Raw genomic sequence first — 14,872 nt, 5'->3', positions numbered from 1 at the left:
CCACCACGCCCGGCCTTATTTTTTATTTTTTTTAATTTTTTTTGGTGGTACTGGGGATGGAACTCAGGGGCCTTCTACCTCCGGGCTACACTCCCAGACCTACTTTATATTTTATTTGGAAACAGGGTCTCTTAAACCAGCAGAGGCTGGCTTTGAACCTGCGCCCTCCTCCTCAGCCTCCCAAGCCCGGGGATTACAAGCGCCACCACGCCCGGCTTATCCAAGCCTTTTTTAAAATGCGCTCCCTGCATCTCCAGGATCTTCAGCAGCTAGTAAAGAGATTTAGGGAGCTCCAGCAGACCCTGGCAAGAGGCCATACCTTTGAGTTCACATTTTCTCTCTCTCTCTTTTTTTATTTTTGCAGCAGTGAGGATGGAACCCAGGGGCATTCTACCTCCGAGCTACACCCCAGTTCTATTTTTTAGTCTTTACTTTGAAACAGGGTCTCACTGAGTTGCAGAGGGCCTCACTAAGTAGCTGAGGCTGTCCGCGAACTGCGATCCTCCTGTTTTGGCCTCCCCTGTGCTGAGATTACAAGCGTGTGTCACCATACCCAGCTTTGAGTTCACATTTTAACTTTAGCTTCCAGCTTCAAAATCTGCCAGAAAAGAGATCAACAATGGAATGCCAAGGTGAAAATAAAAGTCCACCACCAATTCAAACCCATGGTTCTAATCTAGTACTCTCATATTTTTAGAGTACCAGCCAAGAGATTAGACAATACTGACAAACAGAACCAAGCACCAAGTGTTCTGAACACCAATCCAGAGCTTTTCAGAGTCAAAAGCATCCTAATACAAATCACGATTCTAAATCAACTATTAAGTGGTAGCAAATACAAAGGCTTTACCTGGGTGTGGCGGTTACACCCCTGTAATTCCATTCCTTGGGAGGCTGAGACAAGAGGATAGCAATTTGGTGGCCAGCCTCAGCAACATAGCAAGACCCTATTTTAAAACAAAAAATAAAAACTAAACAGGGTTGGAGATGGAGCTTGGAGCCAGAATGCTCTTTGATACAATCCCCAATAACAGAAAAATTGATTAATTAAAAAAAATAAGAGCTGGGTACGGTGGTGCACACTTGTAATCCCAGCATTTTGGAGGCTGAAACAGGAGGATCGCAGTTTGCAGACAGCCTCAGGTACTTAGTGAAGCCCTTTGCAACTCAGTGAGACCCTGTTTCAAAATAAAGAATAAAAAATAGGACTGGGGGTGTCACTTGGAAGTAAATTGCCCCTAGGTTCCATCCTCAGTACTGCAAAAAAAATAAATAAATAAATAAGAAAAATAAAATAAAATAAATAAGCTGAGTGTGGTGGTTTACACTTGTAATCCCAGTACTTGAGGGGTTGAGACAGGAGGATTACAGTTCAAGGATAGACTAAGCAAATAGACTCTCATCAACCTAGCAAGACCATGTTTCAAATTTAAATTTAAATAAAGCTGGGGGTGCATTCGGGAGGCTGAGACCAGAGGATGGCGGTTTGCGGACAGCTTCAGCTACTTAGTGAGGCCCTGTTTCAAAATAAAGAATAAAAAATAGGGCAAAGGGTATGGCTCGGATGTCGAATGCCCCTGGGTTCCATCTCCAGACCCGCAAAAATAAATAAATAAATAAATAAATAAATAAATAAATAAAGCAAGCTGGGGGTGTAGCTTGGAAAGATAATGCCCCTGGGTTCAATCTACAATGCCATAATAAATAAAGAAATAAAAATAGCACTAGGATGTAGCTCAGAAGTAGAATGCCCCTGGGTGCAATCCTCAGTACTACAATAAAAAAAAGTCGTATAACAGGTTTGTGAGTAGGTATGAAAAGGCAGCCAGGTTTGGTGGTGCACGCCTGTAATCCCAGTATATAGGAGGCTGAGACAGGAGGATTGCAGGTTCAAGGGCAGCCTTGGCAATTTTGAGACCTAGTTTCAAAAAAATAAAATGGGGCTGGGGGTGTAGCTGAGAAGTAGAATGCCCTAAGGTTCATCCTCCATTACTAGAAATAACTAAAGGTCTCTTAAGAGGAGGAAGGACATCTAACCCAGACAATATGAGAGTCAAAGACCAGCATTTGGTGCCCAGAAGCCATAACTTCCAAATTAAGGTTTCAGTGTGAACAGAAGTGAGTCCATGTGGGCGAGAGTGCATAGTGCTGGTTACAGCTGAGAGAGAACCAGAGGGAAGTGAGCCTGGGGCCAGAAGAATAGCTTCAGTAAGTCTGTAGCCTTCCAGGTGAGACTCACAGGGCTGTACTGTGAGCAGCCCTGTACGGATTCAGAGCAGAGAAGTACAAGTACAGAGGTACATGAAGGCAAAGGAGGAACACTCAGGGATGAAGAGTCACAGGTTAATAGGACTGAGGAAGACATGTTTATAAGACAAGGTATATGGTAAGAAAGTAGCTGCAGGAGCCAGGCATGGTGGCACATACCTATAATCCCAGTACTTGGGAGGCTAAGACAGGAGGATCATAGGATTAAGACCAGCCTCAACAACTTGGCGAAACTTACAGCAACCTAGTGAGATCCTGTATCAAAATATAAAAAAAAAATAGGGGCTGGGAGTGTAACTTGGAGATAGAATGCCCCTGGGTTCAATCTCCAGTACCACAAGAAAAGGAAGGAAGGACAGCAGTTGCAGAACAGGAAAAGGTAATGAGCTTGCAAATTTCATTTTAGATCATATGTATGCCAGGTGTTGCTCTGGCATAGTGAAGATACTCCGCAGTCAGATGCTTCTATTTTAGGATCTAAATTTAAAGAAAGATATCCAATCTCATAAATTCTTCTGTTTTTGACACTGGGGATTAGACCATAGAGCATTCTACCTCTGAGCTACATCCCCAGCCCTTTTTATTTTCTGTTCAAACAATGTATTTCTAAGCTGCTAAAGGCTTTCCTAAATTGCTGAGGCTTGCCTTGAACCTGCAGTGCTCCTGCCTTAGGCTCTGGAGTACTGGGATTAAGAGTTGTTCACTATCAGGCTCTGCCATTGTCCTGACGTCACTGCAGGACAGAAAGGCAGTTGAGAACCCAGCAACCTACTGAGACCCTCTGTTGTTGTTTTTTTTTTTTTTTTTGTGGTACTAGGAGTGGAACCCAGAGGCTTTCTACCTCCGGGCTATACTCCCAGACCTATTTTTGGAAACAGGGTCTCACTAAGTTATCAAGAGCCTCGCTGAGGCTGGCTTCGAACCTGTGTGATCCTCCTGTCTCAGCCTCCCAAGCGCAGGGATTACAAGCGTGCGCCACCACGCCCGGCTCAGACCCTCTGTTTAAAGAACAAAAAATAAATAAATAAAAAGGGGCCATGGTTTAGCTTGGATAATAGAATGCCTCTGGGTGTGATTTAGTAACACACACACACACACACACACACACACACACACACACACACACACGGAGTTGGGTGTGGAGGTTTCAACAGGAGGATTACAGCTTCAAGGGTAGCCTCAGCACCTTAGAGATACCCTGTTTCAAAAGGGGGTGTCTAGGGGTACAGCTCAGAGGTAAAATGTCCCTAGGTTCAATTCTCAGTACAAAAAAATGGCAGAGAGGCTGAGGGTGTACCTCACTGCTACAGTGCTTGCATAACATGCAAGGGCCTGTGTTAGATCCCCAGCATAGCCAAAAAGAAAAAAATTGAAATGTAACAAGGAAAGTTAATATAGCACTACTCTATGCTATACTAATGTTTTTTTCCTATGGATGCTACAAATATTGTTACATTATTACCTGCATTACTAGTAAAGTTATTACCTATTACCTATAAGTATTAGAAGTCATCAATTGGCCAGGCGTGGTGGCGCACGCTTGTAATCCCCGTGCTTGGGAGGCGGAGACAGGAGGATCGCGCAGGTTCAAAGCTAGCCTCACTGGCTTAAGAGACCCTGTTTCCAAATAAAAATATAAAATAGGTCTGGGAGTGTAGCCCTGAGGTAGAAGGGCTTCCAGGAACCCCAGTACCACCGGGGTGGGGGGGGGGAGAAGTCATCAATTAAGCATTCCTCTCTATGCCTAAATTATAACAATTCCAAATTTGGAGAAGAGATAGAGTTAAAAACTGAAAAGACACCTGGGCATGGTGGCATACCAACATAATCCCAATACTTGAGAAACTGAGAAAGGAGGATGGCAGGTTCAAGACCAATCTCAGCAACTTAGACTATATTTCAAAAAAAAAAAAAAAAAGGAGCAGGCATGGTGGTGCACGCCTGTAATCCAGTACTTGGGAGGCTGAGACAGGAGGATCACAGGTTTGCAGCCAGATTTAGCAATGTAGTAAGACTCTCAGCAACCTAACAAGACCCTGTTTCCAAATAAAAAATAAAATCAGGCTAGGGGTGTAGCTCAAAGATAGAATACTTCTGAGTTCAATCCCCAGTACCACAAAAATAAATTAAGTAATTAATTAATTTAAAATAGGGCTGCCAAAAATGGTGGCACACACTTGTAATCTCAATACTTGGGAACATGAGACAGGAGAATTGCAGGTTCATGGCCAGTCTTGGCTACTTAGTGAGACCCTGTTTCAAAAGAGGCTTACCTCAGCAACTTAGTGAGACCCTGTTTCAAAAATAAAAAGTAAAAGCCGGTCATGGTGGCACACACTTGTAATCCCAGCATTTGGGAGGCTGAGATAGGAGAATCGCAGTTTGCAGACAGCCTCAGCTACCACTTATGTGAGGCCCTTTGCAACTCAGTGAGACCCTGTTTCAAAGAAGAAAAACTAGGGCTGGGGTGTAGCTTGGAAGTAGAATGTCCATGAGTTCCATTACAAATACCGAAAAATAATAAAGTAAAAACAGGGTTTGGGGGTGGCTCTGAGGTAGAATGTCTCTCAATTCAATCCCCAGAACCACAAAAAAAGAAAGAAAGAAAGGAAGGAAGGAAGGAAGGAAGGAAGAAAGAAAGAAAGAAAGAAAGAAAGAAAGAAAGAAAGAAAGAAAGAAAGACAAAAAGAGAAAAAAGGAGAGCTGGGTGTGTAGCTCAGAGGTAGAATGCCCCCAGGTTCAATTCCCAGTACTACACAAAGGTCAAGATGGAACTTGAGCCTAGCATCATGGCCACAAGATGGAGACTGAGGTGATATTTGGGAGGATCACAGGTTCAAGGACAGCCTCGGCAACTTAGCAAGACTCTCAGCATCCCAGCAAGACCTTGTTTCAAAGGCCCCCCCAAAAAAATATTAAAGCTTGGGGTATAGCTTGTAGGCAGATTGCCCCTGGCTTCAATTACTAGTACCACAAAAAATGGATCTAGGTATTGTGGCACAGGCCTGTAATCCTAGTACTTGGGAATCAGAGACATGAGGATTGGAGGGTCAAGGACCTGCCTCAGTAACATAGTCAGACCCTCAGCAACTTAGTGAGAAACTATTTCAAAATCCAAAATAAAGCTTGGTGTTGATTGTGCAGGTTCAAAGACAGCCTCAGCAACATAGGGAGAATTTATATCAAAATAAAAAGGGGTGAGAGTATAGATTGAAGGGAGAAACCCCTTGGGTTCTATCCCCAATATCAAAGAAGCAAGAAGCAAGCAAGCAGGGATTTTAGCTCAGAAGTAAACTGTCTCTGGATTAAATCCCTAATATCCTCCGAAAGGAAGGAAGGAAAGGAAGAAAGAAGGAAGGGGGAAAAAAAAGAAAGGGGGCCGGAGATGTAAATCAGTTGTAGAGCATCCATGGGTTGACTCTCAGTACAACAAAAAGGCTGAGGCAGGAGGCTCACAGGTTCAAAGACAGCCTGAGCAAGTAGTGAGAATCTCATCAACCTAGCAAGACTCTGTTTCAAAAAATAAAAATAAAATAGGTCTGGGGGTATAGGTTGGAGGTAGACTGGAGCTGGGTTCTATCCCCAGTACCACAAACATAACAACAAAACAACCTGATGAAATAACCAATGCAGTCTCTGTCTTATAAGGAGAGCAGAGAGAGATGAAATGTTCTTCTAAGTGTCCTATAGATTTGCCTCACTCATCCACATGACTAATCCAGCCTTCCCATCATAAACCTGCATTCATTTCTCACATGATCTCCCCACTCTTTTATGACACACTATGTGATAAGACATTATTCAGAAATGTAAACTTCCACTTGAGAATACCATATCTACATACATTTAAATGATCGTAATTTTAGTACTTAAGAGGCTGAGACTAACTGATCAAAGACTCAAGAATAGTTTCAGCAACCTAGAAAGACCCTGTTTCAAAAAGGGCGAGAGGAAGCTGGGCGTGGTGGCATATGCTTGTAATCCCAGCATTTGGGAGGCTAAAACAGGAGCATCGTGGTTCGAGGACAGCCTCAGCTACTACTTAGCAACGCCTTTCGCAACACAGTGAGACCTTGTTTCAAAAAAAAAGTTAGGACTGGGGATGTAGCTCTGAGGTAGAATACACCTGGGTTCAGTCTCTCCTACCAAAATAAATAGGTAAGAATAAAGGGAAATGCAGATACAGCTCCATGATAGAGCATCCCTGACTTCAATCCCCAGTGTCACACACATGCTCTTTACCAGTAGGATTATGACTAATAAGAGAAAAAGAGTGGGCGGCAGCTCACAAAGAGAATGTGTTCAAGCCACTTTGGGTAATACAACATGCAAGAAAACAAGCCAATATAAATGGAAAGAAATAAGTGACAAAAAATCACAACTTTCACTGTCAAAACAGTGGCCCCATAAATCAGGGGTGGTGGCACACACTTGTAATCCCAGCATTCAGGAGGCTGAGACAGGAGGATCACAGTTCACAGACAACCTCAGTTACTTAGTGAGGCTCTCTGCAACTCAGTGAGACCCTTTTTCAAAATAAAGAATAAAAAATAAGGCCGAGGTGTAGCTCAGAGGCAGAATGTCCCTGGGTTCCATCCCCAGTACCGCCAAAAACCAACAATGGCCCCATTCTAGCTATAAGCCAAATTAATGTTACTAATTTTGCTATTTCTTGGTCTATGACCCATACATAGCAGGTACTTAGTAAATGTGTCAAATAAAGCCAGGTGTGGTGGCACATGCCTGTAACCCCCGTACTTGGGAGGCTGAGAGAAGAGAATCACAAGTTCGAAGACAGCCTCAGTAATTTATTGAGACCATTAGCAATCTTGTGAAACTCTGTTTTCAAATAAAAAATAAAATAGGGCGGGGGGTATAACTCAGAGGTAAATGGCCCTGGGTTCATTCTCTAATAACACACACACACACACACACACACATACACACATACACACACACACATACACGTGCATGTTAAATAAATTAAAGCAAGCAAGAAAGAAAGAGGAAATCTATCCGCAAGCCTTATGAGATCTCTAAGTATGATGAGACAATTGGGGCCAAGGAAAAAGTTCCTGCCAAAACAAGCACAGAACTACAATTCTAACCATTCTTCATATACACTGGCTGTTGGAACAAAATGATTATGCAACTACCCACTCTCCACAGTGACACACCTGAGCCCTGCCCATGACATGCTGAATCTGAGTCACAAAGATGATCATAACCTACAGTTCTTATTCAAAGCAGCTTTTTTATATCTTGTGGAACCAATGGATAAGTATGTTTTCCTTGGTGAAGAGCCATTCATTTGTCACCAAAATCCCATCATCAGAACTAATACTTGAGTGACAGGTAGAGAGAGAGTCTTCCCTGCTCGCTCCCTTTTCCTCTTCAGTCTGCCAGGCAGTTGAGGAGCCTAATGCAGGAATCAGGAGGACTAGCTTCAGAGTGTGATACACTTGAGCTTAAATCCCAATAGGACCAGCCATTCTGGGACCATGGGCAAAATCCTCATCCTTGATCAAATTTCCTGAGTAAAGGAACTTACTGATACCATCTACATCCCATTAAATGAGATAGTAGTGAAAAAAAATCCTCAATTCAGTATCTGACACCTTTCAAATCATAACATATCCCAAGCTTTCTTGTAAATGGTCAACTTAATGGAAAAAAAAGTTACCAAATAAAAGAAGGAAGTTGACTGTTTAAGCAGAAACTTCTGTCTCATAAAGAAAGGGCCCCTCCTGAAAACCTGTTATGCTAACTCTTTCCAGGAAGTTCCTACTCTGCAATCTGAGTAACGATGTGCCAATCCCAGTTCACTTTCCTATCAGACAAGTTAGAAATTTTCCCCTAGTACAAAACATATACATAGAGTTCCAAGATTGATTCTTTGACAACTTGAAGAAATGAATCATGTTCTAAAATTGCAAGTCTAGTCAGGTATAGTGGAGTGCACTTGTAATCCTAGTACTTGGGAGGCTGAGAAAGAAGGATCACAGGTTCAAAGCCAGCCCCAGCTACCCTCCACAATTTAGGAAGACCCTTTTTCAAAATAAAGAATTTAGCGGGCGTGGTGGCACTTGCTTGTAATCCCAGCATTTGGGAGGCTGGGACTGGAGGATCACGGTTCGCAGACAATCTCAGCTACTTAGTAAGGCCCTCCGCAACTTGGTGAGACCCTGTTTCAAAATAAAGAATAAAAATTAGGGCAGGGGGTGTAGCTTGGAGGTCAAATGCCCTTGGGTTCCATCCTCAGACCTGCAGAAAGAAAGAAAGAAAGAAAGAAAGAAAGAAAGAAAGAAAGAAAGAAAGAAAGAAAGAAAGAAAAGAAAGAGAGAGAAAACGAGAGGAAGAAAGAAAAAAAGAAGAAAAGAAAGAAAGAAAGAAAGAAAGAAAGAAAGAAAGAAAGAAAGAAAGAAGAAAGAATTTTAAAAATAAGGCTGGGGGTATAGCTTGGAGGTAGAATGCCCCTGGGCTCAATCCCCAGGACCATAACAAATAAATAAATAAAATGCAATTCTGCCATGAAAATCAACGAAATCAGCCTATCAAAACTACTCATGTCAGAATGTCTTCAGGTGTGTGTGTGTGTGTGTGTGTGTGTATGTGTGTGTGTGTGTGTGTAGATAAGAAAATTAAGATTAAATTCAGTTGACTTATTAAAGAGAAATAAACTATTCAAACATGTTTAAAGTGCTTTCTACAAAGAAAACACATGTTTATTTGTCATTTTGATTGAAATGTTTTAAGGAATACAAACATGAATAAGTCTTAAAATGAGGTCCCTGCTCAAGTACAGCAAGTATACAACTTATTCTCTATTCTCTAGTGTATGGGGTACTGGGGACACTATCTCTGAGCTACACCCCAGCCCTTTCATTTATTATTTTATTTTTTGTGTGTGGTACTGGGGATTGTACTTAGAGCCATTCTACCACTGAGTATACCCCCAGCCCTATTTTTATTTTTATTTTGAAACAAGGTCTTGAGCCAGATGTGATGATGCACATTTTTTAATCCTAGTACTTAGGAGGCTGAGACAGTAGGATCATAGGTTCCAAGACAGCCTCATCAAGTATTGAGACTCTCATCAACCTAGTGAGACCTTGTTTCAAAATAAAAATAAAAAATAGGGATGGGGGTATAGTTCTTTTTCTTTTTGTGGCACTGGGGGTGGAACCCAGAGGCTTTCTACCTCCTGGCTATACTCCCAGACCCATTTATATTTTGTTTGGCAACAGGGTCTCACTAGGTTGCTGAGAGCCTCACTCAGTAGCTGAGGCTGGCTTTGAACCTGTGCAATCCTCCTGTCTCAGCCTCCCAAACGCTGGGATTACAAGCATGCACCATCACACCTAGCTTTATTTTTTGTTTTGGTTTTGTGGTACTGGGGGTGGAACCCAGGGACATTCTACCTCCGAGCTACACCCCCAGCCCTTTTCTTATTCTTTATTTTTGAAATAGGGTCTCAATGAGTTGCAAAGGACTTCACTAAGTAGCTGAGGCTGGCAATGAACTGGATCCTCCTGTCTCAGCTTCCCAAATGCTGGGATTACAAGTGTGCACCACCATGCCTGGTTCTACTTTTTGTTTTGAAACTGGATCTAACTAGGTTACTGAGAGCCTTGCTAATCTGCTGAGGCTGACCACGAACCTGTGACCCTCCTGTCTCAGCTTCCCAAGTACTGGTATAACAGACATGCATCACCACAACTACAATTATACAATTATAACAGAAGGGAGGAGATGGAGCTATTAATAGAGGTTTAGAAAGGTGCTGTGGGTTTGGGTGTGCTGACACACACCTATAACCCCAGTACTTGAGAGACTAAGACAGGCTAATCACAGGTTTGTGGCCAGCCTCAATTTTAGTTAGACCCTCAGCAGCTTAGCAAGACCCTATTTCAAAAAAAAAAAAAAACCTGAGTGTGGTGGTGCACGCTTGTAATCCCTGCATTCGGGAGGCTGAGATAGGAGGAACACAGTTTGCAGTCAGCCTCAGCTACTTAGTGAGGCCCTCTGCAACTCAGTGAGACTCTGCTTCAAAATAAAATAATAAAAAATAGGGCTGGGGGTGTAGCTTGGAAGTAGAATGTCCTGGGTACCATCCCCAGTACCGCAAAAAATTAAATAAATAAAAAATAAAAATAAGGCTGAAGGTCTAGCTCAGAGGTAGTATGTCATTCTTGGGTGCAATCTGAACGAAAGAAAGAGAGAGAGAGAGAAGGAAGGAAGGAGATAAAGAAAGGGAAAGGAGAGAAAGAGAAATAAAAAGAGGGGGAGAGAGGGAAGGGAAGGAGGGAGGAAGGAGATATGGAGGAAAAGGAGGCATCTTTGATGAAACAGTACAAATAATATTGCTCATAGAAAGAGAAGTGAAAACTTGGAAAGGTTATTGGTCTTGTGAAAGTTAAATCAGATATGCAAATTGAATGAATGGTCAGGAAATTATTTAAATGCCTTTAACTTTATAAGCTTCCTTATGACAGTTCTTATCCTCTATATTCTTTCCTGAAAAGGTAAGCAATTATTTTTGAGTCATAATTACCACATGACACAATATGTCCAGAGTAACTCCTGGAAATCACCTTGTGATTGAAGCACTTATTCAGCAAATCTATTATCTGAACTTTATAGGGAGTGGTTTAGCAACCTCTTTAACCAAAGGAAAAATATCCCTGGGGCTAACCCATTGCCACGTTTCTCTGTATTTCACACAGGATCCCTATGTCTTTTATCTTCCTCTGAATAATTATTTCATTAGTTGTTTCTCCAGGAGCAGACTTTATTGAGTAACCTTTATACATCATTCTCTAAGCAGGATGAGAATCTTCTGAATTTTTATCTTAGCTTACTCAATAAAGATCATCCCCTGTAGAGTCCAATAAATAAGTAGAATCCAGTTTTGAAAGTTCTTATTTTTCATATTACATACTGAATAAGTGATTGTGACATTACTAAGTTGATCCATTCTTTTTTTATCAATATAGACAGTCGCCTTTTGGGGAAGAGAATCAGAGAGATCAGGAACAACTTGCAAATTACTGAGCTACAAGGACAGCAGTAACTAAAAACTAATAAGAAGAGCAGGGTGTGGTGGTGCACGCTTGTAATCCCAGCACTTGGGAGGCTGAGACAGGAGCATTGCACAGGTTCGAAGCCAGCCTCAGCTATTTAGTGAGGCTCTCAGCAACTTAGCAAGACCCTGTTTCCAAACAAAGTATAAAATAGGTCTGGGAGTGTAGCCTGGAGATAGAAAGCCCCTGGGTTCCATCCTCAGTACCACAAAAAAATAAATAAAAATAAAAAGAAGGCAAGCACGTTCAAACTGGCTCATGCAATGGAAGCCTACAAAGTTATGAAATATTTTACCCATTTTCATATAGGACAAAGGCTGCATAAACTTAAGAACAATTGCCATGCTTAGTTTGCCCACACTACCACCCAGTGCTTCATAAATTAATTGCTGTAACATACAGATTGCTAGAGTTCACTGTAAAGTCTAGACTACCAGCTTTTCTTTTCTTTTCTTTTTTTTCTGTGTGGTACTAGAGATGGTACCAAGGTAATTTTACCTTTGACTTATGTCCCCAGCCCCATTTTATCTTTTCTTTTTTTGCGGTACTGGGGATGGAAACCAGGGGCTTTTCTACCACTAGGCTATACCCCCTGACCTATTTTATACTTTATTTGGAAACGGGGTCTCACAAGTTGCTGAGAGCCTCACTAAATAGCTGAGGCTGGCTTTGAACCTGTGTGATCCTCTTGTCTCAGTCTCCCAAGTGCTGGGATTTCAAGGGTGCACCACCACGTCCGGCTTATTCTTTTATTTTGAAACAGGGACTCAGTAAGTTGCTGAGGCTGGCCAAAATCCCAGCCTCCCAAGTACTGGGATTACAGGCCTGTACCACCATGCCTGGCTCCCAGCTTTTCTTTAAAAAAAAAAAAAAGAACTTAAGATTTGGCAGCCCTCAGCTTGCCCTCCTGCCTAGCACCTACTGGCTGTCCCCTTGGCATGGCAAACTTTCAAGTCTGCTCATCCCCTTCCACCTTCCTGGCCCCTGCATGCATTTGTGTAGGCAGTTCTTGAATATGACTCTAAAAATCAACCCACGGTTGGTTGGCACATATGTCTTGATAATCTTAAATTGGAAGATGATCATGATGATTGTATATTTTATATTAATCAAATCCAATGAAGCATACTTTCTTATCTATGATTTAGAACTGCTTTACAAAAATGTATATGAATATAAAACAAAATGAAGTCTGCCCTGGGTGATCAAAAGATAAAGAATGCTTAGATGGAATTATGCCTTGGCAGTTTCTCGTTAGAATAAGATTCAAAATAAAAGTGGATTGAAAGTTTCCCAGTTTAGAAGACAGAGATAGGTGTCAAGGTCAAAGTAGAATTGCTGTTTTTATTCAAGTGTCAGCTAAACAGAATATATTTGTATAGATAAACATTCATTCGCGCGCGCGCGTGTGTGTGTGTGTGTGTGTGTGTGTGTGTGTGTGTATGGTGCTGGGGATGGAACCTAGGGGGCATCTACCTGTGGGCTACACTCCTGACCTATTTTATACTTTATTTGAAAACAAGGTCTCACTAAGTTGCTGAGAGCCTCACTAAGGAGCTGAGGCTGGCTTCGAACCCTGCGCCATCCTTCTGTCTCAGCTTCCCAAGAACTGGGATTACAAGTATGCGCCACCACACCTGACTCCAAATTTTATTTTTTACTTGGAAACGGAGTCTCTCTACATTGCTGAGGGCCTCACTGAGTTGCTGGGACTGGTCTCAGATCTGAGATCCTTCTGTCTCAGCTTCAAGTACTGGGATTACAAGTGTGTACCATCATGTCCGGCTCTACACATTAATTTATAGAATGCATATACACACATAATACAGTGTAAATAATACAGGAAAAGAACAATTACAGATAAAGTGAAGAGAGAACTAAATAATTAATGAATATTTACATCAACTTGCCAGGTTAATCAAATGTCCATTGAAACCCTGGCTCTTACCAGCAAATGTTCATTTTATTTATTTGTGGTGTGTGTGTGTGTGTGTGTGTGTGTGTGTGTGTGTGTGTGTGACTAAAGATTGAACCCCGGGCATTCTACTTCTGAGCTACACCTCCCACCCTATTTTTTTATTTTATTTTGAAGTAGGGTCTCACTAGATTGATGAGTCTCATTACTTGCTGAGTCTCAGCTTCCCAAGTACTTACTGGGATTACAATCATGCGCCACCATGCCCAGCTGCAAATGCTCATTTAAATTTTTCGTACTGAACTGTTAGATCACTTTAAGAGCAAGTTTCCTAAATGCACAAAACTAATCAGCAGAGTTACTTAAATAGCAGTCTTATATGGTAAAACTGTACTGTCATATATGGTAAATAAAAAGAGAAACAGAACTTCCCTGTCGCATTATGCCTGGAAGCACAGCACAAGAGGACAAGTATTTGTAATGAGCCACGTATCAGAGCCGAAATTTTAGAGTCTTCGACCTTAAATAAAGGTTCTGGCAAAAGCGGTGTAGTGTGACTGTTTCCTAATTTGTTCTGCCACCCCCTCAGTTTTCTAGCCTCAGCAATTTCTGTGGGAGAGGGTGACTACACATCATCACGCTAACACTTTCTTCGTTCTACTGCTCGAAAGGACGCTGTGTTGAGCTACCAAAGCCGTGACACAGCTTTCCCTCCATCCAAGGACGTCCTGCGCCTCGCAGGCCAAATGCTCCGGGGGAAGACCGCGGTAGCGGTCAATGTGGCCACCTGTCCTTTGCTGCACGCGAGCCGCTCTGCGTGGATGCTCGGAGGGTCCGGCTCTCTTTGGGTAAAGAAACTCCCGGATTAGGACGTAACCGACCTGGCTCCATCACTGAGGCTGCGACTGCTTAACTCGGCCGCTGGGGTCCTGGGAGGCCGAGATGCCCCAGGCCCGGGCGGGGCAGCCCCCGGCGTGGCAGGTCCCTCTTCGGTCTCCCCGCCTCTTCGCCGCTTCCCCCTAGTGCCTAGCGGCCAGAGCTCAGGGCCGCGAGACGCGGGACCCGGACTCTACACCCAGCCTCTCCGTCCCTGGGCGCCCGCCCCCGCTCGCAGTCTCTTCAAATGTTACCCCGGGCTCACCAAAAAGCGTGTCGAACTGGTACCCTGGTCCACTGCTCCCACCAATGGCCCCAACACTGCTTTCTTCGTGGCTGCCATTAAACCAGCTTCAAGTCGGCCCGCTACAGCGGCCGGTTTCCCGGGTGACCGTGCGGGGCGGGGGAGGGGCGGGTGGCGAGACCGGAGGGCGAGGCAGAGCGAGTCTGCTGAAGGCTCCGACCGAGCCGGAGGCAGCCCCTTTACCCGCGCGGAGCCTTCTCACCCCGCCCCTCCGCCCCAGGACCCGCCTCCTCCGTGTTCCCCCATGGCTCCGGGGGCGTGGCGGGAGGGGCGCTGTCTGCAGCGCTGGCCAATCAGCGCGCGCGGAAAGAAGCCGAACCTTTGGACAGTCGGAGGGCGGCGTGACGTCACGGGGGCGGGGCCTGGGCGCGGTGGAGGCGGTGGCCCGCGCAGCAGGTCACGTGGGAGGGGACCTGGGTGAAGACA

At 43.6% G+C, this 14,872-nt stretch overlaps 1 protein-coding gene across 4 annotated transcripts in view; it reads right to left on the bottom strand.

The window, feature by feature from the left end:
- Positions 1-14,485, bottom strand: part of GK (glycerol kinase) — a gene marked incomplete at both ends in the record, with an annotated part of 95,757 nt that extends 81,272 nt beyond the window's left edge. For all 4 annotated transcript variants that reach the window (XM_080718514.1, XM_080718515.1, XM_080718516.1 and 1 more), the window contains one exon: positions 14,408-14,485. In XM_080718514.1, coding sequence (XP_080574640.1) covers positions 14,408-14,485 — 78 coding nt within the window. The remainder of the gene's footprint in view (positions 1-14,407) is intronic.
- Between the last annotated feature and the right edge of the window lie 387 nt (positions 14,486-14,872).

This window comes from Muscardinus avellanarius, assembly GCF_963383645.1.
Source record: "Muscardinus avellanarius genome assembly, chromosome: X".
Taxonomy (NCBI): Eukaryota; Metazoa; Chordata; class Mammalia; order Rodentia; family Gliridae; genus Muscardinus; species Muscardinus avellanarius.
The sequence above is the reverse complement of the archived record's forward strand: the minus strand, read 5'-3'. Positions and strand labels throughout refer to the sequence as shown.